Source organism: Anabrus simplex, chromosome 1 (genome assembly GCF_040414725.1).
Source record: "Anabrus simplex isolate iqAnaSimp1 chromosome 1, ASM4041472v1, whole genome shotgun sequence".
In the NCBI taxonomy this organism is placed as follows: domain Eukaryota; kingdom Metazoa; phylum Arthropoda; class Insecta; order Orthoptera; family Tettigoniidae; genus Anabrus; species Anabrus simplex.
The window spans coordinates 465,652,850-465,680,334 of NC_090265.1; the positions used below are offsets into that span (position 1 = coordinate 465,652,850).

The 27,485-nt window shown below is 36.7% G+C and overlaps 1 protein-coding gene across 1 annotated transcript in view; it reads right to left on the reverse strand.

Annotated features, from left to right (window-relative positions):
- Positions 1-714: 714 nt before the first annotated feature.
- LOC136873743 (neurexin 1) overlaps positions 715-27,485 on the reverse strand; it is a 491,540-nt gene continuing 464,769 nt past the window's right edge. The window contains exon 22 of the mRNA XM_068227470.1: positions 715-3,168. Within this exon, the coding sequence (XP_068083571.1) occupies positions 2,561-3,168 (608 nt within the window). The 3' untranslated portion in view covers positions 715-2,560. The remainder of the gene's footprint in view (positions 3,169-27,485) is intronic.

The window sequence follows — 27,485 nt, forward strand, 5'->3', positions numbered from 1 at the left end:
AAACAAACAAACAAACAAACAAACAAACAAACAAACAAACAAACAAACAAACAAACAAACAAACAAACAAACAAACAAACAAACAAACAAACAAACAAACAAACAAACAAACAAACAAACAAACAAACAAACAAACAAACAAACAAACAAACAAACAAACAAACAAACAAACAAACAAACAAACAAACAAACAAACAAACAAACAAACAAACAAACAAACAAACAAACAAACAAACAAACAAACAAACAAACAAACAAACAAACAAACAAACAAACAAACAAACAAACAAACAAACAAACAAACAAACAAACAAACAAACAAACAAACAAACAAACAAACAAACAAACAAACAAACAAACAAACAAACAAACAAACAAACAAACAAACAAACAAACAAACAAACAAACAAACAAACAAACAAACAAACAAACAAACAAACAAACAAACAAACAAACAAACAAACAAACAAACAAACAAACAAACAAACAAACAAACAAACAAACAAACAAACAAACAAACAAACAAACAAACAAACAAACAAACAAACAAACAAACAAACAAACAAACAAACAAACAAACAAACAAACAAACAAACAAACAAACAAACAAACAAACAAACAAACAAACAAACAAACAAACAAACAAACAAACAAACAAACAAACAAACAAACAAACAAACAAACAAACAAACAAACAAACAAATTTATTTTTACTGGTAGTAATATATGATGGCTTTAGTCAGTTATCTAACCCTGTATGGTTTATATCTCATTGAACAAAACCGTACACTCTTGTATGGAAAAATAGCTTACATCAAGGAGTACTTTACTATGAAAAGAAGACCTATGAGCTATGGACAAACCTCTAATCAAAGGTAAAGTAAGATAACCATTCTAGTCTGATGTATAAGAAAGTAAGATTTTATATTTTCTCTGAACCCTGGTGCTGAGGAGAAGGGTGCTGTAATCAGCACCATGTATGCAATTGGTCTTTATCTCTGGAGAAGTTTGTTGAGAAGGAAGCCATTCTCTTCCAATGTCAACTCAGACAATATAACCCTTAAGTTCTTCAGCCTGTTGAAGCATGGCATATAACGCTTAGAATCTAACATACCTGTATGAATGCATTCTTTTACAGGTATTTTAAAGTGTTCTAAGTGTTATATATTGTGTTTTGACAGACTGAGCAATTTGAAAGTTATACTCTGGAGAAGTGGTTTGAAAGAAAATCTGTAAAATTGTATTTAAAAAAATAACAAACTGAATTGACTCTCAGCTGTTTCATATTAGAGGACAAGGGTTAAACACCTTTAAGTCCAGAAGCCAAAATCACAAGTATACATTTTTTTGAAAAAGTTAGAATCACATTTAAAAAAATGAAAATAACTCATTTCTACATAATTTTGCTTGCTTTTATATATAGCATTATGTTTAAAAAAGTAAATACTACAGTTGACTATCTGTGCATTTGAATAACTTCCCAAACAGTGGACCGTATACTGTTTGATTGTGCCATATTTGGAAGGGCAAGATTTGATCTTCTATGTCACCTGAACAATTGTAATGTGAAACTCCCAGAGCCATTACACCATCTGTTCGGATAATCTTGATGTTACAAACAGTTCCTAAAATTCAGTCACCACATTTTCACACCTAATTTGGTTTAATCATTTTTTTTTGTTAAGGACAAATCATTTATTAACTGATTGTTCACCTAAAACCCTAATATACTCTTGTAAAATAAGGTCCAGCTGTTAGGATATTCAATAAATAAATCATTATAGAGACAATTTACTAATGCATTATTGTTGCTGTTATTTTCCAACTTAAGTTTTTAAACTTAATATGTGTGTGCAATTTACTGCAAATAGCAACACTGCTGTATTTTGGTACCAAAATTATAGGGTTGCCTCTCATATTATGGTAGGTTTAAATAAAACTAACTTATCTAATTTGCTGGAACATACATTTTAGTTTACTTTAATCTATAGGGCAAAAGTAACATCTGTGAATATATGAAAAGGAATGTCAATGTTATATTATCACTCCAGTAGTTTCCATTCAATCATTAGGGAGGGTTTTCAAAATAACTATCCAAATAGTGGTAATTTACTCACTTCAGCATCAATTTTTTGTGAAGTTATCAGTCACCACAAGTAACAGAGTAAGTGAGTATTACCATGTATTTATTTATTTACATTTTATGGCCTTCATTGGACCACTCTAGCCAATTACTATGTATTAGTTGATAAAATTTTCACTAAGGTAAATTTAGAAGTTGTGTATGACAAATTATGATAAAATTACATGGAATAATGGATAAATAAAACATGTCATGTCCTTTTCTTATTCACAGACTTCAAAATAAAATGTTTTCTTGTACGCTTATATGGGGCACCTTCAAGTTCTGCAACTGTATTCTTAAAGCTTGATTTTCTATTTTATATCAAATAATAGTATTAATTATAATAATAAAAATAATAATTATAATGATGAATTCAGTCTGATATGCTTCTAACGCAAGAGCGTTTTTGTACATGAGGTTTTTGAGGATTGAAGGTTACACGTACCACTCCTTAATATCTTTTATATCTCTTTTCTTAGTTGATTTATTTGCAAATTTATCAGCACCATTCTTGAGGTTACCATTCATTTGTTGTGGATGTGGTTGCCCATTCCCTGCTGCCGCACCTAGCAGGGCTGCATTCGGTCCTTGTGTCTGTTGATAATTTTTGCTTTCATCCACTTTATATGAACCTTCAGATCGGTTCTTAAACTTAAGAATAATTAGTATTAGCAATATAATGGCAATCATGGCTCCAGCAATGATACCAATGACAAGAGCTGTATTCTCAGCTGCTTCTGAGGAGATACGCACACGAGTGTTGTTGCGTCGTGGTGGACGGACAGTCTGTACAGGTGGAGGTGGTGGAGGAGGGGGAGGTTGATCTGTGATTTCACTAGTGACGACTGGTGTAGTAGTTGGGCTTGTTGTTGTTGAAGAACTGCTGCTATGGTTGGCAGCAATTACACCGGCTTCTGAGCTGAATGGAGAGTTGCTTGTCCCCGAACTTGCAATGATGATGCCTTCTCCTGTTACAGTACCTGGAGATTCTGATGTTATGGAATCTGTGATGTCTCCTTTGTTGGTTCCATCCGGGAATGTGACTGCCTCCGTTATTGGACCTTGTAGAAGATAACAGCATTTCACTCACTTTCTTATGTGCTTTTAGGATCATATAACTAATTAGTCATGCAGTTTTTGACATATCTCCAAATATATGCAAGAATTATTTGGTACACTTCATTAAGAATATTTCATGCATTATAAAGAGATTATCTGCTAACTTTGCTTATAACCCATGTGTTAAATTTATTTCTACATTTTAAACTGTGTATGATCAAGAAAAAACACATCTGAAAGATTTTAGTCATAAATATTACTTTTATGCCAATAATTTTTTCTGTTCAGATAAGAAATAAATCAAGAATTACATTATGAGCATCTATTAAAAGTATTCATGAAATACATTTCAGGACGCATATGATTTGGAGATAAATTTCATTTTCATTTTGTACACAATATAAACTAATGTGACGCATGCTTACGCAAGAGATGTGCAATGTTCTTGTTCTTCTTCTGTGTATCTGAAAGATTTTTGTTTACAGATAGTGCTGTGCTGTGCTGTGAAAGAGTGTTGCAGAAGGAAGAATACTTTTTGTAGCACAAACTTGTAGGCACATTCACGATTCGCAAAAGTTGAAAAAGGACGATGCTCCACTCATGGCAACATATTTTTATAATTTGACCAAAGAAGGTTACAGTGTGTTAGATGTACAGGTACATAAAAATATTATGGGTAAAATTAATAAAAACTCCTAATGAGGAATCACACGGGTAAAACAACACACATTCTATACTAATAATTGGGTTCTTGCTAGGAAATGGCCCAACTACTGCAAATTACTACTGAGATTAACCAATTATCTCATTTCCCCATGTTTTATTATTATAATAAGTTTGTCATTCCTAACTAAAGAGGACCACTTGTACATTCCTGCACCAGTAAAGTGTAAGGTTCTTTTTACAGTAATTGATCTTTACTGCTTTTAATTCATTCTTTCACTAAGATTTAAGTAAGATTAGAACATTTTGTATAGATTATAACTACTGAGGCTAGTAACTATTTGATAAGGAAAAAAAAAAGAAGGAAGGAAGGAAGGAAGGAAGGAAGGAAGGAAGGAAGGAAGGAAGGAAGGAAGGAAGGAAGGAAGGATATCACATGAAATTCTCTTAATGTTACTACTACAATCCCCCAGCATTCAAAATACCATAATAAAAGACTTTTCCATCAGAGTGTTGAGAACAATATTGTGAATCACTGATGTTAAGTGTTTATACATATATGAAAATACGTTTTTGGATACTGTTTTTATTTTTAGAATTTGCTTTATGTTGCACCGACACACATAGGTCTTATGGCTATGATGGGATAGGAAAGGGCTAGGAACAGGAATGAAGCAGCTGTGGCCTTAATTAAGGTGAAAATGGAAAACCACAGAAAAACATCTCCAGGACTGCCAACAGTGTGATTCGAACCCACTATTTCCTGAATGCAAGCTGACAGCTATGTGCCTCAAACCATACGGCCACTTGCTTGATATTATTGGATGCTTAGCTTGACAATAGATTGTAGGATAGTTTGTGTTATTCTGTTTGTTTGCATTATTGCCTACAAGCTTTCCCGGGAGATTGTTTGTAAAGATTTTTACTGCTTTTAATGATAAATACTCCTGTTAATTTCAAGGATGGAATTTGTCGAAGAGAGTCTGTAAGTAATAGAAATGAGACAAACAAATGTAAATTATCAAAGCTAGGACGATTGGGAAATATGTAAGGATAAACACAAGGATTGGCTAATGAGGGAGAAGGGAGGAACAGAAAGTAGAGACTAGAAAGACATGTAAACAAAAATCTTTCCCTACATATGGGTGGGCTATTCCTTCAACAAGCCCAGATTCTGCATATCTATTTTTTTCTCAGCTCCTGACAAGCTCATTTCTGCTTTCTAGCTTCATCAAGAAGGCAACCTTTCAACTAATTTTAGAGGACATTCTTGATATGGGAAGTGTTGTATTGGCCTGAATAAAAGACTAAAATTTTTACATTAAAATGTAATTAAAAATACCATAGTCAACTTATATGTGCAGCCTATTTAAAAAGACTCACTTTCATGAAGGTCTATTCATATCATTCCCAACTGTACTGGCTTATGCAGTGGGAGTCACCATGTATGTCACAGCATAGATCCAGGTTAGAAATCAATTAAAAGAATTCTCGAACTTTGATGAATTTTTCCTATTTGTGGCTTGTGATCTATTGGTGCTTGGCTTGGCTTCATTACATTAATGCATTCAGTTTTGGTCGCTATTCCACTCAAGGCAGATTGTGTGGAAAGGAAAGTATCTTCTTCACTTCAGTTAAATAAAGGAGAGATGAGAAGTTACGAAATATATTTCGAATGTCAGGTTTCACATGAGGTAAAATGCACTAATAACATATATTGGTATTTCCAAAGGTAACGCACAATTTAGGTAGGAAGATGAAGAAAAGTTTAAGAAGCCAGTACACCAAGAAAAGCATCCAAGAGGTCCAAAGACAAGAATCATCATCATCAGTTCTCTGCTTGAGCAAGCTGGCTGTGGATATTTATGAGCCTCCTCGAGGTGGTCTCGTCCATCCACAGCTGATGTTCTACTTTATGTTGCCAATTTACTTCACATTTGGCAAGGTCTTTGAAATTTTATTTTTCCCAATCATCACAAGGCCTACCTCTGGGCCTCTTACCAACAACATTCCTTTCACAGTCTTGCATTGTAGCATTGTAATCTGCTTAATTCTAAAGTTTCCAACAGACTCTTGTCCAATCTAAGATGTTGCTAGATATTGTCATTCCTTACTTCATCTATTTGAATACAATAACAGAGGAACTTCATCTCAGTGGCATCTAGGTGACTTTTTGCAGGTGCAGACAAAGTTACTGCTTCCAGTCTGTATGTTAGAATTGCTACAAGATATGTTTTGTAAAGTGTGACCTTTGAAGAATGCAGAAATGTGTCATCCCAAGAAAGGAATATTAAAAGAAATTGATTGGGTTGTTGCTGAGTTCATGCAGGAGAAACAAAACTAGGGTTATCCAATAAGTCTTGAGGTCATTAGAAGGAAAGTACTAGATGTGCCAAATAGTAGTTGAAGTTCTGGTAACTGAATTTAAGCAAGCTCGCATGGTGTAAATGAATGATGCAGTGTTTGGGAATGTGTTTACAATGTTGTACAACTATTGTGCAATCTCGACCAGCTGGTTACACCAATAAATTGGTCACCTATCATTATTACATAATGAATTTGAGGAAAGGCCAAAATTATCTCCTTGGTCAGATGGGAAATGTGGATCAAACTCCAGTATTTTTTTGACATGCCAAGAAATACTGTGGACAAAAGCAGTGATGGTTTAGATCTACTGGTACTGAAAAAGTATGTACTATGTTACAGTTGTAGGAGAGCTTGAATATGTGGTAATTATTTGCCTTCCAAGAATTCAGGGCAATCGTATACATGGGCCCATCTTATATATGGACTATTACAGTGTAGCATGAATAGAAAGATGGATAAATACAAGGAAACAGAGAAATAAAAAGAGACAAAAATACAGCTTTTAGAAAACGAGGAGTACGAGACAAACACAGAAGAAGAAAAGGGAATGCTCCCTCATTTTCACTTCACACACCGAAAAAGACAAATTCTCCATTCATCCAGATGAAACTGGGAAGCAGAAACAAGCTTGTCTTTGGCTGAGAAGAAACAGATCTGGAAAAACTGGGATTGATATGGGAGAACTCATGTATGAAAATGACTGAGTGAAAATGTGTAGTTTTTATTTTTGTGTTTTTAAACTCTGGCATCTATATTTTAGACCAGGTTTGTATTGTTCATGTTACCATTGTGTGATTTGCACCCTCCTCACCATACTTCACCTAATCCTAGCAGAAAGTTTCAGCAATACTTTCCCATAGTCTTGAAGCCCGCTGTTGCATGGTAAATCAAGTTACAAACAATTTATTTCAGCTCTAGTCTTTGGCATCATACATGACCTGTCAAGTTTTCCATTTTATGATGGATCCTGAAGAAGATAGAATTAGGAAGCTTTTAGAGAGTGCAGAAAAAAACATGAACACAACAGAAACATAGTGCTTATAGTTGAACAAGACAGAGTATGAGGGGAACTGTTCGATGTAGAACAAGAGGATGTAGGGCAAGAGCATGGTGGGGAGGAAGATTTCAGCAAATTTGAAGATAATAACAGTGAATGTTAAAAGGACAATTTGGATTGCGGTGAACAAAATACAGACTCAGAAGAATCATTGGATGAACAAGAATATGCTAACCTGGTGTATAATACAAATAAGGTACAGCACACAGAAAACATCCCATTTCTGTCCTTTACTGGAAGAAGTACCGGATGTCCACAATTAAAGTTATGGAATTCAGAATGGTACAGCACAGGCTGTAATGATCGCAGGAGTCTGAAATTTCACAAATATGCTAACTAAGCAATGCGCTTATGAATTATGCCACAAAAAATATTAGTTCCAAGTTTTGCCACCAGGCAAAAATATGGCACTGTAAGCAATGGTAGGGGTCACAGAAAAAGGCAGGAAAGATCAAACATGTGGTAACGGCAGTTCTGGGAAGTTTATTACCATTTATGGTTACAAACACTGTTCAATATGGCCTTTGAACACAGCAACATGCTGCATCCGTAACACGGCATGTTCGACAGTTGCCCACAGCATATCGGGTGAAATCAGAGTGACATTTCGTTGTATGCTAGCCTTTAGATCAGGCAGAGACCGGACATGTCCCTGATAGACATGATCTTTCAAATATCCCCACAACCAGAAGTCATGGAAAATTACTTGTAATAACGCGGTCATTACTGAAGGTTTCTCAAAGCAATTCTTTCACCTGGCGAGTGATATGTGGTGTTGCACAATCTTGCAAGAAAATAACAGTGTGGTCACAGTTGCGTTCCTGCAAAGCTGGAATCACGTGTTGCACAAGGAGATCCCTATAACGTACAGATGTCATTGTACACCTAACAGGCCCACGAGGGGTCATCTCATTAAAAAAAAAAAAAAAGTACCAGTAACGAAGGAGCTTGTAAAACCACACCAGTCACGTAAGCTGAATGCAATAGTTGTTCCTGCGCAATGTTTGTAGGAGTCGAACCCCATATGCGACAGTTCTGTGCATTCACTGTGCCTTCCAGAGTACAAAATATTCCCCGGCCACATGTTGTCTACTTCCATGCACGCCAGAAACCAAACAGCAATGTCATGGCATTGTGCAAAATCTTGGGGTTTCAATTTGTGAACAGTACGAAGTTTGTAAGGGATACCAGTGTAAAATGCGCCGCAAAATCTTGTGGACTGTTGTTCAGGGTAGCAACAATTCACGTGATACAGCTTGAGCCCTGGTTACAGAATTGGAAGAACGTGCTGCACGGTCTGCTACAGCTACAGCAACTTCATCAACAACATCCATGGTGATGGGCCGCTGTCCTCTCCCTGGTGCAACACCTGAATCACCTGTTTTCTCAAATTCCTTAATTTTTCTTAAGCCCGTTACTTGTCATATGACCTCTTCTGTGCTGTTTCTGTCAGTGATATTCCCACAATGCAGAGTTGCTATTGCTGTCATTCTGATAAAACAATCTCACTAGTAGTGCACAGTCTTTCTCTTCCCAATAGGCATTATGTTTCACATGGAAAAATTCAACTTTCTTATGTATAAATGAGGATTCACTTCACAAAAGGAATCAACATGTGTCACCAAGCAACAACCAAGGAACTGTCACAATGCAATTCTACCGGTAGGACATTATTTTTAATGTCAGAGTTACGGAATATTGCACGTACTGACCACTTACAGCGCCAGTTTTTTGCCTGGTAGCAAAACTTGGAACTAATACTTTTTATGGCATAATTCGCGAGCGCATTGATTAGTTAGCATATCTACAAAATTTCAGACTCCTGTGATCATTACAGCCCATGCTGTACTGCACTGAATTCCATAACTTTAATTGTGGACACCGGGTACATTTTATGCTGGTCCAGTATACATGGGTGAAGACGGTGGTACAACATGATGAGAACATCCCTCTCAACAAAGGAGAAGGATGCGCAGCTGAAAACAAATTTCTCAGCCACCTGGACTCAAAGGTGAAGTTCACAATGCCTCTCTCTCGTTTAGATCTTGGAGTATTTACTTTCTAGACTCAGAAATTGAAAAATTTGTAGCTTTTACAAATATGTGGATTGAACAAAGCAGAGAAAAAACTTCACATGAATGTGATACATGTTCAAGAAATGAAAGTAGTGTTCGGGCTGTTTTACCTTGCTGATATTTTTCATTCATCCCATCAAAATCTTGAAGACATGGATAACAGATGGGGCAGGTGTGGAGATTTTCAGAACAACAGTGAATCTGCCAATTAAGGCCAATATCAGGCACTGGAAGAAATGTGATTGTTGATGATCAATAACTTTATGTCCTATTCTTGATAACCACCCAGATCAGTAGTGATTGATTGATTGATCTAACGATGGTCAGAACTGTTCAAAAAAAAAAAAAAAATCAAAGAAGAGATTTCTCCAGTATTCGTTACTTCAAAAAAGCCAGTCAACAGCAGTATTTTTTGATTTAGTGATGACTATGTGTTACTTCGTTATGCATCCAGAAAAAAATAAGGTTGTCCTTTTTAATATTTACCTTCCATGAATTAACAACAAACCTACGTTGCTTCAAATTTCTGTTTAAAGTATGAGGTTTTGATTATATTTATGATGGAGACAAAAGAACTCAGTAAGATCGACTTTTTAAAATCCATGAGATATGTCAGGCTTTTAGACATGATACTGTATAGGCTTTTGGGCTTATGCCGTGTCAAGAAAATAAGGTGAAATTCTGTACGTTTTGCAGAGAACTGTGCTCTGCATCATCAGAAGGAAGCCTTTCCCATGGACAGTCGAGATTTCCTTCTGATGATGCAGAGCACAGTTCTCTGCGAAATGTAAAGAATTTCACCATATTTTCTTGACACGGCATAAGCCCAAAAGCCTATACAGTATCATGTCTGTAAGTATGGACCGTGAAAACATCAATGGCAACATGTCAGGCTTTTTTTGTTCAACAATGCTGTCAAGCATATTCACCTAGTGAATATTATACTGTTGATAAAATGCTGGAGTGGGAAATGCTTTTTATGGACTGCTGAATGTTACTGGCATAAACTTGCTCATCATCATAACTATCAGAAAACTGTATTAAATGATATTTTCTGAAGATGCTCTCCTTGTAACTACATTTTGAATATTTACAATTCTGAGAAATAATTGATGGTTTATCCAGAAAGATGAAGTTGAGGATACAGAGCATCATTAAAGAACTCAGAGAATGGGACCCATCTGCAGTGGAATACTAACAGCCTCCACTACTGAGGCTGGAAACAGGGCTTAGTTGTTGTGCCTACTGTGATTGGCGCAAACACAGGAAAACCAAGACACAGTGCAGCATAAGTCAATCATATGTCTGCAAGGAGCATACAGTTTTAACATGTGTTGCATGTGCAAGGAAAGGTGGTGATGAAGATGAATGAGTAGACCTATGAGGAACTGGAGTGCTTAATGTGTATGGTATACTTTTTGTGTTATATTTTTATTACAGTTATTGCTATACTTATTATTAGAAGTAGTTAATATGTTCACAGTATAATGAATATCCACTGACTTCAACCCTTCGTATCATTCAGCTAATTTTGCAATACATGAAATATTTTTTAAATTAGCAAAAATCATAAATTTACCATGTAAAATAAAATTAACAATAAAAATTAATTCAAAAACAACATATATATGTAAAAAATAATAGAGGACAAGTAAAAGTTTAGTGATGTATAGTAATGTCTCATTTGAAACAAGCTGGTCTAGAAGAGCCAGCACAACCTCTCACATCCAAGGAGTTAATACATTGTAGAGGACTGGGAATTTTTTTTCAGAATCAAAATTCTTTGTGAAAAGTCTGACAAGAAATCTGTTTAGCTTGGTAAGATATGAACAATCATGAATTCATATTTTTTAACAGTAGCAATACATGATATATTCTGTTTGCCAGATACTCTGCAAAGCATTTTGTAAAAGAAATCATGGGAGATTAATTATTGCATCTTTAAAATAATGAATATTAGCATGATTTTGAGAAACTAAAGAAATGAGCAATATATCTTGGTATGTAAGAATGTTAATGGATTTTCGGAATTAAGTCCTACATTAGAATGCAGCTCCCCCATTCAAAATAAGATATTTAAAAAATATATTGAAACTTGAACAACTACAAAATTAAGGACTAGTTTTTGATAAATATGGAAGTAAGGTTTCAAGACTGTGAAAAAGTGTAATTTATTTGCCTTGTTGACAACCATAGTATTCATATGTTTCATCTAGCATACTTGCAAGTAAGTTTACAGGAGATATTTGGACAGCTACTACCCAAATTACACTGCTTGAAAGAAAAACCTTGTTCTTTTGTGTGTTGATGAGATATACAAAAATATTTTGATGACAAAAGAAGAACTTGGCATCTCCTAGTCAGTTTGCACCTTACATACACAAACATAAGCTGACTTTCACTTGTATAAACATTATGCTAGGTTATTATGTATTCTAATGAACAGAGCTGCAACACTCAAACAAGTGGAGGGACCAGTGGTTTACACTTTCATAGCAATTGAAAAATTATTTCAGTTTTCTTTATTTGAAAAGAACATAGTAAAATAACAAACAACCCTAAAGAATTGATGCTACATATAATCTCATCTAATTGTTCTGAAATATAATTTGTTCCTTTAAAAATTTTTCAGATCATTGTCCTTTTCCCAATTCCCAATGTATGGGGAGAAAAATAATTTGCTTAGTAGATGGACCTTGAACCGTGTATGCATTCTTACAACAAAAAGTTTTCTATGTATAAGAGTTTAAATTTCAAAATGCATACAAATGCAATACATGCAACAGATATATGCTTGGATAGGAGACATACACAAGTGGTTATACAATATTTTCAAACTAGTAGATTCCATACAAAATATTAGACTGCAACACAGTGGTGCCCAAGACTCGCGCCCCTCATGCACTATTGCGCTCCAGGAGCGTGACCATGTCTGGCCATTGCTTCAGCTGACCCCCATCACTGTGATAATATTCAGTGATAGTGTGTAAGAGAGACAGACATATTCTGACAGTTGCTGTAGGTGGGGATAAGCGGGAGGTGTGTTTGTGGTGAATTTGGTCGGATGATGCAAAATCCATGTTCACAGCTTATGTAGCAAACATAATATGATGATAAAAATAACATTATGTACTTACAATAATTACACTTTGCATGTAAGCAAATGCATTAACTCTTTCCAGAAAAATAAAGAATGCTGTGGTTTGAGATGGAACGTGTGTTCATTCCTTTACATTTGGACTGTATAATATATTCTATGTTTAGAAGAAAGGTTTGCAATACAGTCAACGTCACAGAGTTGCACAGGTTAAAATCCATTAAACCTGGATGTAGCTAGGACTTGGTAAATTTTATAACAGAAACTGTTTGACCAGACCTGTGCTAATATAATGTATATTGACTATAGAACACCATAATTTGAGGAGTAATAGAACATAAGAAAAGTTCTAACTTCCTTTCAAATGGTTACAAATTATTTCGATGTATGAATGTCAGAGACAGGCAGTTAGAAATAAAGTTAATTTAAAATTTCAGTTGTATATTTGTAGTATTTGTTTAAACAGACTTGCAAAAGATAGTTCTAAAGTGTGAAAAACTGCAAAATAGCAATTCATAATTCTTTACTGAAGCAATTATGTTTTTGTTTCGTATTTCAGAGATAGCCTAATAAGTATCCCAATGCTACAGAGATCATGCTATATATACAACGTCCAGCAAAAAGATCAGATGGTTTCCTAGATAACAAAAGGAAGTATGTTGATATTTATTGGTTCATTGTAAAAAAAGGATTGTTGCAATTTAATAATGGCCAGACAGAAATGTCTTAGAACAACAAATAAGTTTTGAAAATAATACCCCCAAATTATGTCCATTGTTTCTCATGCACACCTTGAGCCTGCTTTGAAGTACCCCATAGCACACTGTACCATATCTTTTGGTATTGCCAAAATTTCTGGACAAATTGCTTCCTTGAGATCATTCATTGTGCAGGGTTTAGTCTTATAAACTCTCCCTTTAAGGTAGCCCCAAATAAAATAATCACATGCCCTGAGATCGGGTGAACGAGCAGGCCACGAAACATCACTATGGCAGGAAATGGCATGTGCAGGAAACATAGGCTTAAAACTGCCATTGAAGCTCTAGATGTGTGTGGTGTCGCACCATCTTGCTGGAACCAAACTTAACCTGTATCAGTATGGTGTCTGTGTAGTTCCGGTGCCAGAAGTTGCAGCTGGGAACTCGGCCATGTCGACTCACATTGAAATGTTGCACGTATCTTCGCTGCGTAACAGAGTCAGCCATCTTAAATATGTCTCCACAGCAAATGCCCGATGCATAGCATTCCACAGTTACATCATGTGTACAGTGGCATGGAGAGTGCAGTTCATCCCCTCCTCTACCATCTGCGTGCACCGTTCCTAACCAAAGCTACAGCCAGTCTAAAAATGTCAGATGTTTTTGCCGGGCCATGTATTATGTACACCAATCATGTGTGCTTGTGGGTGATTTCCCTCTGGATATAAATACTACAGAACGGGGTAACTTCGGCCATCCAGGGTAAATTCGGCCACTGACGCATGGCAACACTGATTTTCTCCTGCCTTCTATACTATAAAAGATGAATCACTTGCAACAACTAAAATACACACGCAATAGAATGCTCTATCAACACTTGCTAGTTCAAAGAATATAGGCAGGCTCACATTCGAGTAAAGTGATTTGTTTCACAGCACCAGTTGTTGTCTTGTTGGGTAACATTGGAAAACAAACTGTTCTCCAGCCCCAGCATCTGATTCTCTACTCCAGCGGTTTATGGTGTTAGAAAGTAAGTATGTCTGGTAACTGATCAACTGAATTTGATGCATTTTATTCAAATAGGTTTTTCATGGAATAGTTTTGTGATAAAAGTTGTCCTCTTCAAGGGTAACTTCGGCCATGCCAAGAAGATACAAGAAAGTTTTAGGCGGCCGCAGGTATTGTAATTACAATCCTGTTTACCTAAAACACACATTAGAGGAGATAAAGAAAGGCACAATAACGATTTGGCAAGCCTCGGAGAAATATGCTGTTCTGCGATCGACCCTGCAAGACAAGTTGAACAACAAGCACACGGGAAAAATAGGACGTCCATGCATTCTTTCAGCTGAGGTTTGCTTTGATGCTTATATGTATTCATGGACTTACTACGTGTGCTATATGGGGATATCTGGTTGAGGCACTGGCCTTCTGACCCCAACTTGGCAGGTTCGATCCTGACTCAGTACGGTGATATTTGAAGGTGCTCAAATATGTCAGCCCCGTGTTGGTAGATTTACTGGCATGTAAAAGAAGACCAGTGGACTAAACCATTTAGCCATGGAGCTGGACTATATAAACTGGAATTGCAGATAAGGCTTATAGTGAATGATTTTATACTGAATAGAGTAGTAAATAAGTTACAGGATTAGGAGCAAATGTAAAAAGACCTCAACAATATTGTGAGATGGACAGCAGGCAGTGAGATAATGGTAAACAGGATGAAAAGTCAGGTTGTATCTTTAACCAAAAGGAAAAGTCCTTTCAGTTTTAATTACGGTGTTGATGGGATGATTGTAATACGCCATGGGGATTATTACGTTAAGTGCTTAGGTGTTAACCCTTAATTACTCATACCTGGTCGCAGAGACCTTGAGTGTATTTTCTGTTATCCATTTTCTTTGATATATTATAATATAAATATTGCCAGTGCTATGTAATTTCACCTGCTTTTGAGTTATTTGTCATAGTGTGATAGGAGTCATTGTTGACAATCATTTCTTGCACATCTGCTGCTGTTATGAGATTTGACCAATGTTAGTATGTGTGTTCAGCTAGAAGATATATGTTGAACTGCCAAGAAAATTGGTGAACAGCTAAACAAATTCCTAATTTTATTCATAAGTGTTATTTTATGGCACAGCTGCAAGGCTAACAGGTTATAATACTGGCCTTTAGTCTGAGGATTTCCGAGTTTGATTTCCAGCCGGGTTGAGGATATTAACTTTCATTGGTTAGATTTTATCATATGTAGGATCCCATTTTTCACAGATGACCAGGTTTCCCATATTAGGTAACTTGAAATATTTGCATCAGGTCCCTCTAGAGGCCACATGCCAATATACTGTATATAAATATAAATAAGACATTATGGTATGTTTCTGTTGTTGTACATATTTTTCTCTTCCTTGCCACCATGTAAAGGATACAGCAGTTTCTCCTTATAGAATGCCAAAGTGTTTACTAATCAACAAAGAAATTATTATTCTAATTTCGATCTAGTAAACTCTTTAGGTAAAGAAACACTTCTAGACCAGGGGGAACAAAGAGGTACAGACAAACTTTCAGCAAGAGGGATCATGCAAAAAGAACTGCTTCCTAGTATGCAATCTGCAGTAAAACTTATCAAGACTCCACGATAAGCTTTTATTTTTTTCTTTGATGATCATGTTATAGATACCTTGACGATGTTTACAAATGTGTAATCCATTAATGTTTTCAGAGGAGTTGTGATGCTCAAGTGACAGATCGCGTTGGAATGAATGCATTTATAGGCTTTTTACTATTTGCCAGGACATGCAGAGCCTTCCAACTTTATTTCAAGGATTTATGCATCAAAGATGGTCCGGGGATTATTTCCATAACAAAGTCTTCTGAGAGATTCTTATTCTTACTTCGTGACGTATGATTTTATAATCTCAATACTAGGAACAACGAGATAAGTTTGGACAAACTGGCCACAGTTTGCGAAATTCTGACACTGTTAGGGAATAACTATGTAAAAGCAGAATATTTGACAGTTGATGAGCAACTTCATTGAAGCAGACCTGGCCAACATCTGGAAACTGCAGATGATGATTATGATGATGATGAGCAACTTCATCTGTCTTGAGTATTTTGTTGTTATTAACAAACTGAATGCCAGTAAGATGATACAACAAACATTTCTGCTATTTGGTGACCATGGGACAGGAAAGGCCTAGGAATGGGAAGGAAGTGGCCGTGGCCTTAAACATTCTGAAGAACCTTGGTGAACATTATTGAGAGAATGACTAACCTTCATACAGTATCTTGTGGAGCCTTAGAAATCAAGCTATTTCTAATGGACAGAGTTACTGAAGTAATAGTGAAACAGTATCAAAATAAACAAATAAGAAATGAACCCACACATCAAAGAAGGAAAAGATGTTATATATGCCCAGCACTGATGACAACAAGCATTCCACAAAATGTGCTGCTTCCATGGGACACAAATGCAAAATGCATAACAAAGTTGTCTGAAATGTGGAGAATGAGCAAGGAAAACATCACTGATAGGTTACTGAAAAGAAATACAGTAACATAGTTTTAAGATTTAAAGCTTTATTATTTTGTGTATTGCTGGTATGTAAACTTATTTAAATTAATAGTTCTGTGTAAGACTGTTTCACTCACATATTTCACCATTTTCCTCATATTTTTCCATGAAACCATGAATACACTTACATCTTTTCATTTGCAACTGTGGGTCAAAAGGATCCATTGTAAGTGTGTATGTATCTCTCTGTCATGCAAGTACTTAAGGGTTAATGTAATGAAAGATCTTCACTGTGGTAATCACATTAACTAGGTTGTAAATAAAGGTCAAAGATTTCTTCATATGGTTACAGTCTTCTGCATATTAATGTGAGCAAGCAGGTAAATTTAGTTTTGTAAGTAATAAAGAGGAACTGTAACAACTGTTTCCCACTAATTCTTAATAACAGTATGGATACCAAATACTTTAATACACCAATACCAGACAGCTTGCTATTTTCAGCAAGAAAGTTGATAGTGCTGCTACCTACATGTCTTGGTGTGATCAACTCTTCAATAACATACTGCCATCTGTATGATTCTTGGTGCACTGGCGTGTTGTTTATAATGTGTAAGTATTTGTTAATCAATTCTAAATAATCTTACATTGCAGTTATATTCCAAGAAAAGTGTTATGCGCTGAACAAATTACCCAGCAACATAATGGCATGGGAACTGATGAAGACCGCAAGTATTAAAGAAAAGGTAATGACCTCGCGAGGTTACATTCTATGCCCCTTATATTAAGAAATCAATTACTCTATTGAAATGTTAGTGGACATAAAACCAATAACATTAACAAATATGAAACTCTAGTACACTCAAACTTGAGGGTCCACATTGTTAAAGACAGTAGTACCATAAATTTCACAATTGAAAATTTGTGGACCTGTAGCATAATGGTTATCACGGTAGTCTTGAAATTGAAAATTGAAAGCCATGAGTTTTGAATCCGGTCAGCTTTTTCTTACTGTAAGAAAATAATTGTAAGCTTGTTTTTAAGTGATTTGATAGAATCTGAGGATGTTCTTGTAGAACGAAACATGTCATTCTTTGTATGTTAGTGTGTGTTTTACAGATATGTTTATAGTGTTTTAATTTACATTGTATTTGCTGTGTGTTTGACAGACTGAAAAGCCTTTGTTACAATTAACTAAGTCAACACTGGAAAACATGGCTTCATTTTTAACAAATTAACAAAATGTAAGAAAATAATAATAATATTTTTCTTTATGTTCCACTAACTACATTTATGGTTTTTGGAGATGCTGAGGTGCTGGAATTTAGTCCCGCTGGAATTTAGTCCCGCAGGAATTCTTTTACATGCCAGTAAATCTACCTACACGAGGCTGACGTATTTGAGCACCTTCAAATACCACCGAACTGAGCCAGGATCGAACCTGCCAAATTCAGATCAGAAGGCCAGTGCCTCAACCGTCTGAGCCACTCAGCCCAGTGTAAGAAAATGATTTCAGTGTATCATTGGCATAGTCTGTCTGGCCAGTTAATCTGCTATGGTAATAGAGTAAACCATACAGCCAGTGTCTCCACACCGGGTGTTGGGCAGCGGTAAATAGCCTGACCCACTATAAGGACCAACGGCTAAGGGTGGAGGAGTCCTTACAGAAGGGAAATGGGCCCTCAGTGGAGGAAATGCCACTGAAACTCCATATCAGCTGTAGCGTCTGTACTCCAGAGGAGCGGCTACAAAAGGCATCCATTCTCCATGTTAGGAGTGGCCTACAAGTTTCAGCTGGCAGTAGCTCTAAAATGCCTTTGGGAGTGGCAAACCTATCGTAATAAAAGCCTATATGATGACAAGCGTACTGAAGCCTCGGAAAATGCTAGGGCGTTCCCCACAAGCAATGTGCAAAATGCTAGGGCTTTCCCCACAAGCGACATGCAATTCTTGTGATGCTGGGAGAAATGTGAGAAATGGGTAACCAGCAACCAAATACATCAAGATAGCGACCATCAGTGTAGTGACACTAACAGGGAAAATGGAAGAAATTGTAGATTTTATGATTGACAAAGATATAGCATTAATGAACGTAAGTTTTCGTGGCTCATTGTATTAACATAAAGAAATAAATGAACTGGATTAAAGCCACTATATATATATTTATTAATAATAAAGCCAAGCTTTCAGCCAAATTGCACTGGCCTTCATCAGGGCATGTGAAGTTTTGCCTCCGACAGTGAGCAAAGAAATTATTTGAAGGAACATGGAAGTCATGCCCGTACTATCCACGGCCTACTCCACTAACTGGACTCAAGGATCGTGGCGCTGTGCTGTGGTGGTTGGGAGGGGAGTTACTGATGCACCGCCCTCTGTCGACAGTTTGAGTGCGTCCCGCTGTGCCATGGTGGTGTTATGCATGTATTTCTGCAGTACAGGTCTCCATGTATTTGATAACTTGAAGCCGTCTTCCCTGTTGATGTTATTTGGGCACAGCTCTATCTCTATGGCTTCCCTCACAAGACGAGCATAGAAGTCTTTTACAGGTGCTGGTCAAAGAGGATTTCATGGTCTGTACTGTAGAAATGTTCTGCTATGGCAGACTGGATTATAGCGTTCTTCGTGGAGGATGAAAGAGCGACATTCTTTACCGATCTGATGTGCTCTTTCACCCTGGTGCTAACAAGCCTTTTTGTCATGCCAACATATGAACATATGAACCAGTCAAAGAGAAGCCACGTCTTGAAACACCGGGCGTATATGAAATTTCATGTGGCTGTGGGTGTGGAAATTGCAAGAGAAGGAAATAAATGAAGAGTTCCAGGCACACATTAAAACAAGTATACCATACCTAAGGAAGACATTGGAAGGGTCGAAGAAGAATGGGCATACTTTAAAACAGTCATGGTCGAGTCTGCAGGAAAGACCTGTGGAAGAGTATCAGGAAGGAAGAAAGCTCAAGAAACTCCCTGGTGGAATGACAGCGAAAAAGATATACGCGACCAGTTACTGTCACCTACTATAAGACGTTTGCCTCTTATGTATGCTTTTAGTCCATAGTTCCTAGCTTTTACTAGGTGAAATCGCAAGACTCTCTGTTCCATGATTGTCTCTTTATCCATATCTCTTCTTACCCAAATCCTTTCTTCTTTCAAGTTCTTCCCATTGAGGATAATTTTGTTCGCCTTCAAAGCAGAAATCAACTTCACCTTAATAGGTCTTTTCCCATTGACTCTCCCCAGCCTATAGATTTCATCAATATCTTCTTCTTTGCAATTTATCTTTATGTGGTTATTTATGATATCCAACACTTTATTCATTAGATCATTCAAATCCTCCTTTTCCTTCTCTGGGATGCCGTATATGAAAATATTTTTCCTCTTAGCGTCTTGGATAGTCATTTTCTGTTGCCACTTTAATTTATCAGTTTCTCTTTCCATCTCCTTCATGTTTGACTTCAATAATTCTATTTCCCAAGAGTTTTCCACCACCTTTTCTGTCATAATTCTTCTCTCTTCTTTTATACAGTCTTTCATTTCTGTCATATCATTTCTCAGCTCGCAAATTAACTCTCTCGTTTGCTCACACTGGCAAGCATCTCTGACTATTTCTCTAATCTTATCTATGTCCTCCCAGCTCAATGAACCCGTTTGTCCAGGGTTCATTTCTATGCCTCCTATTATCAGAAGAATTGCCACCACTGCTGCTACCATCATAGATCCCTCAAGCCCAGATTTTCGTAAATGCACCTTATCACTTGGCGTACACACACACTTCACTCGCCCGTGCCATCGACCTATGGCCGCGCAATATTGCTCTATAGCAATATTCATACTTTTCACTCAGCACTCACTGCACAATACAACCTCACGCTTCGCTAGCTCGATTACAACTGGAAAAAGATATAGTTAAAAGGAAGAAACAAGCTTGGAAAAGATGGCTGAGAAACAGAACAACAGAATGCAAAACAGAACACAAGCACTGCAAGAAGGAGTGCTCCAAGGTGGTTCAAGAAGGGAAAAAGAAATGCTGGCAAAAATTCACTGAATCTCTGCAAGAAGATACAACCGGAAACAAAAAGATCTTACTCCAGTGGGTTAAAAAGAAGATAAACCCAGGTGAAAGTGCTAACTTCATTAAAAATGAACAAGAGGAAGTGATGACACAAAAGCAGGATATATTGCAGAGGTGGGGAAAATACTTTGAACAGCTTTACAATGTGCAAAATACCTTAGTACAAGGAGAAATTGAAGAACCAGATTTAGTGCAGATGGAAGAGAAGGAAAACGAGGTGTCTATGGCAGAGATTGAGTGGGCCCCTAAAAGAATGAAATGAGGCAAGGCAGCTGGAATTGATGAGGTCACCATAGATGTGATAATAGCAGCAGGAGTAGTTGGTTTACAATGGTTGTATAGACTCTTCAGAGTAATATGGAGAGAAAAGACTGTTCCAAAAGAGTGGACGAAAAGGGGTCATTATACTAATTTTCAAGAAAAGAGTTAGGAAGCAATATGAAAATTACAGAGGAGTGACATTGATATCTCATACAGCTAAGAACCTTAAGAATCTTGGATAGAGTAGAGGGAGACAGAGTAGAGGGAAAATTAGCAGAACACCAGTATGGATTCAGAAGAGGCAGGTCCACATTTGACCCAATATTTACATTGCGTCAAATGATGGAAAGGTATTGGGAATATGGAAAGGACATGGGTAGTAATGTTTCTAGATATTGAAGAGACATATGACAGTGTCTCAAGGAATTTGGTATGGAAAACATTGACAGAGGCACAGATTGGGAATGAAACAATGCAGATGGTAATAGCATTGTATAAAAATTGCAAAAGCTGTGTTAGAACCAAAGTGGGTCAAACTGAATGGTTCAGAGTTGAGACAGGCTTAAGACAGGGAAGTGTATTGTCTCCCTTACTCTTCATTATCATCATGGATAGAATTCTACATAATATCAAGGAGAAGATGATGGACGAGCAAATAAAGTCTATGCTCGTTGCTGATGACATTGTAGTTTGGGCAGAAAATGAAGAGGAAGTACAGACACAAGTTGATTAATGGAATAAGGAGCTAAGAAATTTTGGAATGAAGATTAGTACTGCAAAAAGTAAGACTTTGATTATGACAAGAGGTAACAGAAAATCCAGGGGAGTGATAAAAATAAGAAATGAACCTCTTGAAGTAGTGAGAAATTTTCAATATTTGGGCAGCGTGATATCATAAGATGGAAATTTGGATGGAGAAACTGATTTAAGAATACAGCAGTCTGCAAGTTTCTACCAGTGTGTGAGAGACATTGTATGGAATAAAGATATGCCAATGAAGTGCAAGAAGGTTTTATACTCGTCCTATTATAAATCTATAGACCTATACTTCAGCAATCTGGATATTAACTAAGTGGAACCAAAGTAAGATACACGCAGCTGAAATGAGGTTCTTGAGGAGCATACAGGGAAAGACAAAACAAAATAGAATATGAAATGAGGAAATAAGTAGAAGCGTAGGAGTGTGTAAACTTCAAGAAGAGATTGATATAGCAAAGCTTAAATGGTTTGGACACATGATGAGAATGCCAGGAGACAGAATACTAAAGAGAGCATTCATGGATACAGAGACTGGAAAGAGGCCTAGGGGACGCCCTAGAATGTGATGGAGTAGCACTGTTGTGGACTATATTGCAAATAGAGGAGTCGATAGCAATAAAGTACGGTACTAAAAGAGGAATAGTGGAAAGATCGAGTAAGGTAGAGGGCTTTGGTACACTACCCTACCCAGAGAGAATCTGGAAAAGGGAATAGAAGAAGAAGAAGAAGAAGAAGAAGAAGAAGAAGAAGAAGAAGAAGAAGAAGATGATTTGTATAGGCTTGAGCACCAGTCCAACTAATTTAATATGTATGGTAATTCTTCATGCATACATTTCTGAAAGAACTTCAGGAAATTCTGAACACTTCTTCCTTGTCAGGAACGTAACCCCAATATATATATAACTAGCAAGATACCCGTGCTTCGCTACGGTATTATACTGAAATTTATAATTGAATGCTTATTGTTTTATATATAATCCACCGAAATTCGCGATCTAACTCGTTTTCTGAGAGAATCCACCATAATTCGCTATCTGACTTGTTTTCTAATAGATTACGGCAAGTTTCGTCCAATTTTTCAATCTTTCTTTCCAGCAATCGATTTCGCACTTCCCGGGCTAGGTCCAGGTATTCCACCTGGTCAGTTGTGTCCCTAAATCTTTGCCATCTTTTCCTATAAGCATTTTTAATATGGATCAAATCCTTGAGGAGATCCGGCGTGGTGTCGTCTTGGGTGCCTAGACGGTATTGAACCCGCAGCTGGACTGCATTCTTGGTCATTACCCGTCCAGAACGCGTTTCCAGCACGGTCAACACATTTGACGATGGTCCAGAACATCATTATTATTATTATTATTATTATTATTATTATTATTATTATTATTATTATAGATGTTCTGGACCCCACATCAAGATGCAAGACCGCTACTTGGCGGTAAATTACATCTGCTGCCATTGTCATTGTTGACAATGTGACCAGCACCATTGTCGCGCGTAGGCAAGTGTGCGGGATTTCTGGCGATACGAATGACATACTTCCGTGCATTATTGACCTTATTATAGAGGTGAACAATTGGACGGTCAATCTCAATCCTATCGTTTATTTCAAATGTGTTTAAATTTTTATTTATATGCCAGGAGAATCTACTGTAATCTAAGAACGTTCTCGGAGGGAAAAGATGGCTCTTGAAAACGAACCCAGGAAAGATTTAAAATGATCGGTTTATGATCAGAATAAGTACATCGAAAATCTACAGCCAGTTTCCAGTCATTCGACAGGGTCAGGAATGTAATGAATAAAGCCCCCATCTAGCGGCGACAATAGGAATTGTAATACCAATATAGGAATTGTGCCGGCTGCCGAATCCTGTCGCACTCCTCTGGGGCAATGATTAATGAATGACAAATGAAATGATATTGGACAGTGTTGCTGGAATGAATGATGACAGGGAAAACCGGAGTACCCGGAGAAAAACCTGACCCGCCTCCGTTTTGCCCAGCACGAATGTCACATGGAGTGACCGGGATTTGAACCACGGAACCCAGCTGTGAGAGGCCGGCGAGCTGCCGCCTGAGCAACAGAGGCTCCTTATAAGTACATTATGAACAGTGAAATCAATTGGTCTCACCTCCTTTTACACCCCATCGCCGTTAAGTTTTTAACCCCCCCCCCCCCCAAAACAGGCATGTTTCTTTATGTTTAAAGGAGATTCCAAACACCAATCTTCACGTCTATTACCCTCAGTTTTGAGATATAAGTATCCCCATAAAAATAATTCACTTTTTTCTCACTTCCTTTCACACTACCCCGCCCCCCTAAGTGAATTTTCCGGCAAAAGATACTTGTTTCTTTAATAGTAAAGGATCTTCCAAATTCCAATTATCACGACTCTAACTTCTTCAGTTTTTGATTTATGTGTCCTCATGAAAGGAATTCAACTCCTTTTCACTCCCGCCCCCCAAGATGATTTCCCCCCCAAAACGCGTTTTTCTTTGTTTTTAAAGGAGATCCAAATGCCAATTTTCACGTCTGTAACAACTTTAGTTTTTATTAGATGTAAGTATTCTTATAAGTCAATTAATTTTTCAATTCTTTCACCTCCTCCCCCCCCCCACTTCATTGGATTTTCCGAGAATACGTGTTTCTTTACTTTTAAAGCAGATACCAAATATCAAATTTCACATCTGTAAATCTTCATTTTTGAGATATCAGTAGCCTAATTAAAAGAATTCAACTCCATTTTCAGTCACTTTAACCCCAACCCCCTCCACCCAAGTGGTATTTCCAAAAACTAAAAATACACTTTTCTTTATTTTTAATAGAGATAAAAAATGCTATTTTTCACTTCTGTAACATGTTAAGTTTTTTGAGATAGACTGTAGAAATTCTCATTTTAAAATTTCTCCCCCTTTTTAGTTCCCCTTAAGTGGAGTTTCCAAAAACAAATCACCTATGTTTCTTTACATTTTCAGGAGATTCCAAATACCACTTTTTACATCTGTAACATTTTACGTTGCTCAGATATTCTGTAGATATACTTTCAAAAAATTCACCCCTAATTGTCACTCCTGTTTAACCACCATGAATTGGATTTTCCAAAAAGAAAAAAAATACGTGTTTCTTTATTTTTAAAGGAGATCCCATATACAAATTTTCAGTTCTGTAATGTCTTCAGTTCCTGAGATAAAAGTATCCTCATTAAAGGCATTCAACCCCTTTTTCACCCCTCCTGTTGGGATTTTCCAAAACCAAAAAATTCATGTTTTTCCTTATTTTTAATGAAGATTCTAAATACCAATTTTTACATCTGTAAACTTTCAAAGTTTTGAGATATAGATACACTCATTTTAAAAATTCACCCCCTTTTCACCCTCCGATTAATTGGATTTTCCAAAACAAAAAGTACATGTTCCTTGATTTTTAAAAGGGATCAAAAGTACCAATTTTCAGGTCTGTAATATCTTCAGTTTCTGAGATAGGTACCGGTATCCTGATTAAAGGATTTCAACCCTTTTTTCACCCTTTTTCACCCCTCCTATTGGTATTTTCTGAAAACAAAAAAATACGTGTTTCCTTATTTTTAAAGACGATTCTAAATACCAATTTTTACATCTGTAAACTTTCCAAGTTTTGAGATATAGATACACTCATTTTAAAATTTCACCCCCCTTTTCACCCCCTTAGTGATGGAATATCCAAAAATCCTCTCTTAGCGAGCACCTACATCTTAATATGAATGTATTCCCAAAATTTCATTTCTTTATGTCTAGTAGTTTTGGCTCAGCGATGATGAATCAGTCAGTCAGTCAGTCAGTCAGTCAGTCAGTCAGTCAGTCAGTCAGTCAGTCAGTCAGTCAGTCAGTCAGGACAAGTTACTTTATATATATATAGATGTGTTCAGAGGTAAAAAAGAAAATTCAAAGTACAGCAAAAGCGAGATAGCAGTGTGAGGTGAGTTCCCCTGTGGAGTTCGGGAAGATTGGCCATACCAAAGAAGAAGAAGAAGAAGAAGAAGAAGAAGAAGAAGAAGAAGAAGAAGAAGAAGAAGAAGAAGAAGAAGAAGAAGAAGAAGTCAAAATAATGGACCAAAACTCTTGTTCCTTAATTACAGTTCCTCTTTCCTGAAATCTTAATAAATCATGGGTGTTGTTAAGTTACCTCCCCCCTCTGGCAGTTTGGCTGAATAGTTAGCGCTTCGTGGCCCTTCTCTTTCTTTTGACGATACCTTCATTCTTTGGAGTGTTGGATCTCTTCCATTTTCCTTCTGATTAGTGTTAATAGAGGATGGTTTTCCAGTTGCACTTCCTCTTAAAACAATAATCACCATCACAGAATGGTCGGCATATGGCCTTCGGTTCAGAGGGCCCTGGTACGATTCCCAACTGAGTCGGAGATTTTAATTGCGTTTGTTAATTCCTGTAGATGGGGGGCTACAGGTTTGTGTTTGTATTCATATGCATCTTCAAATATATACAACACATCACACGAGAAACAACCACAGAAACACTCAATAGTGAATATATATCCTTCCATGTATGATTGGTGTTAGGAAAGGCATCCGGCCACAAAACTATGCTAAGTCCATACAAAGTGCTGCACCAGGTAATTGGAAAAAGGCTTAAAAAAAAGAGAGTAGTTGTTAAATATTACTCCCAGAGGCGGGGTGGATCATCAGAAAAATTCTGCTTTTAATTTTTAAGACATACTGAAAGGCATCGCTAACACAATGCTCGTTTGAAGGTTTATGAAGGAGGCATTTCATATTTAAAAATTTCATCCTTAATTATTATGATTGTTCAATTATTTTAGCAAAAATACTTCCAATGAGTGTAGGTGATTCCTCTCAACTGTAGCACAGACAAGCATGCAATTCATACCAACACACCAGATGTCACCACCATCGCTGTTCTCACTCCACTCAATGCTGCTGAGATAGAGCTGTCCAGTATTGATGTATTCAAGTTTTTGTGGATACCCATTGTTGAGATAGGTAATTTTAGTTAATGCTCTTATTGTTTGTGTTTAAAAGTTCATACTTGGCATGTGTTTGTAGCTATTTGAAACAGCATTCAGTAAATTTTCCAGTGAGACCTCGCTGCTTGCCATGTAACGAGAAAAGTCAAAGACTTTATGATGAAGAATAGTTTTTAGTGTTTGGACTGGCCTGGAAATTCACCGGATATTAACCCTATAGAAAATCTTTGGGCAATTTATCAAGAAACAGATGAGGAAAATGGACTGCACTATCAAGGAAAGATGTTTCGTGACCAAGAAATTAGGAAAATATGTAAGAAACTCATTGACTATATGCAAAAATGAGTGAAAATGTTAATTAAGGGTGGACATATTAAAAACTACAAAAATTGTTTAATAAGAGGTAACCTTGATGATTTGTAAAATTATTTCAAAAAAATAAAAATGTATCTCTGTTCACATCAATATGCACAAGACTGTGTCAGGGTATTCAGGGGGAGGTTGTAAAGGGGAGGGAGTATAAATCTCTAGTATGACCCCAGTTAGAGTATAGTTCCAGTGAATGAAGATTACTTGTTACGAGAACTTGAAAAGATCCAAAGAAAAGCAGCATGATTTCTTCTGGGTGATTTCTGACAAAAGAGCAGTCTTTGTTTTGTTGTTATAATGGAAGCGATTTATCTTCACTTTAGACTTAGTTAATTTATAACTACTGGTATGAGGTTCTTCAGTCTACTGAAAATAATTCCGTACCTATAACA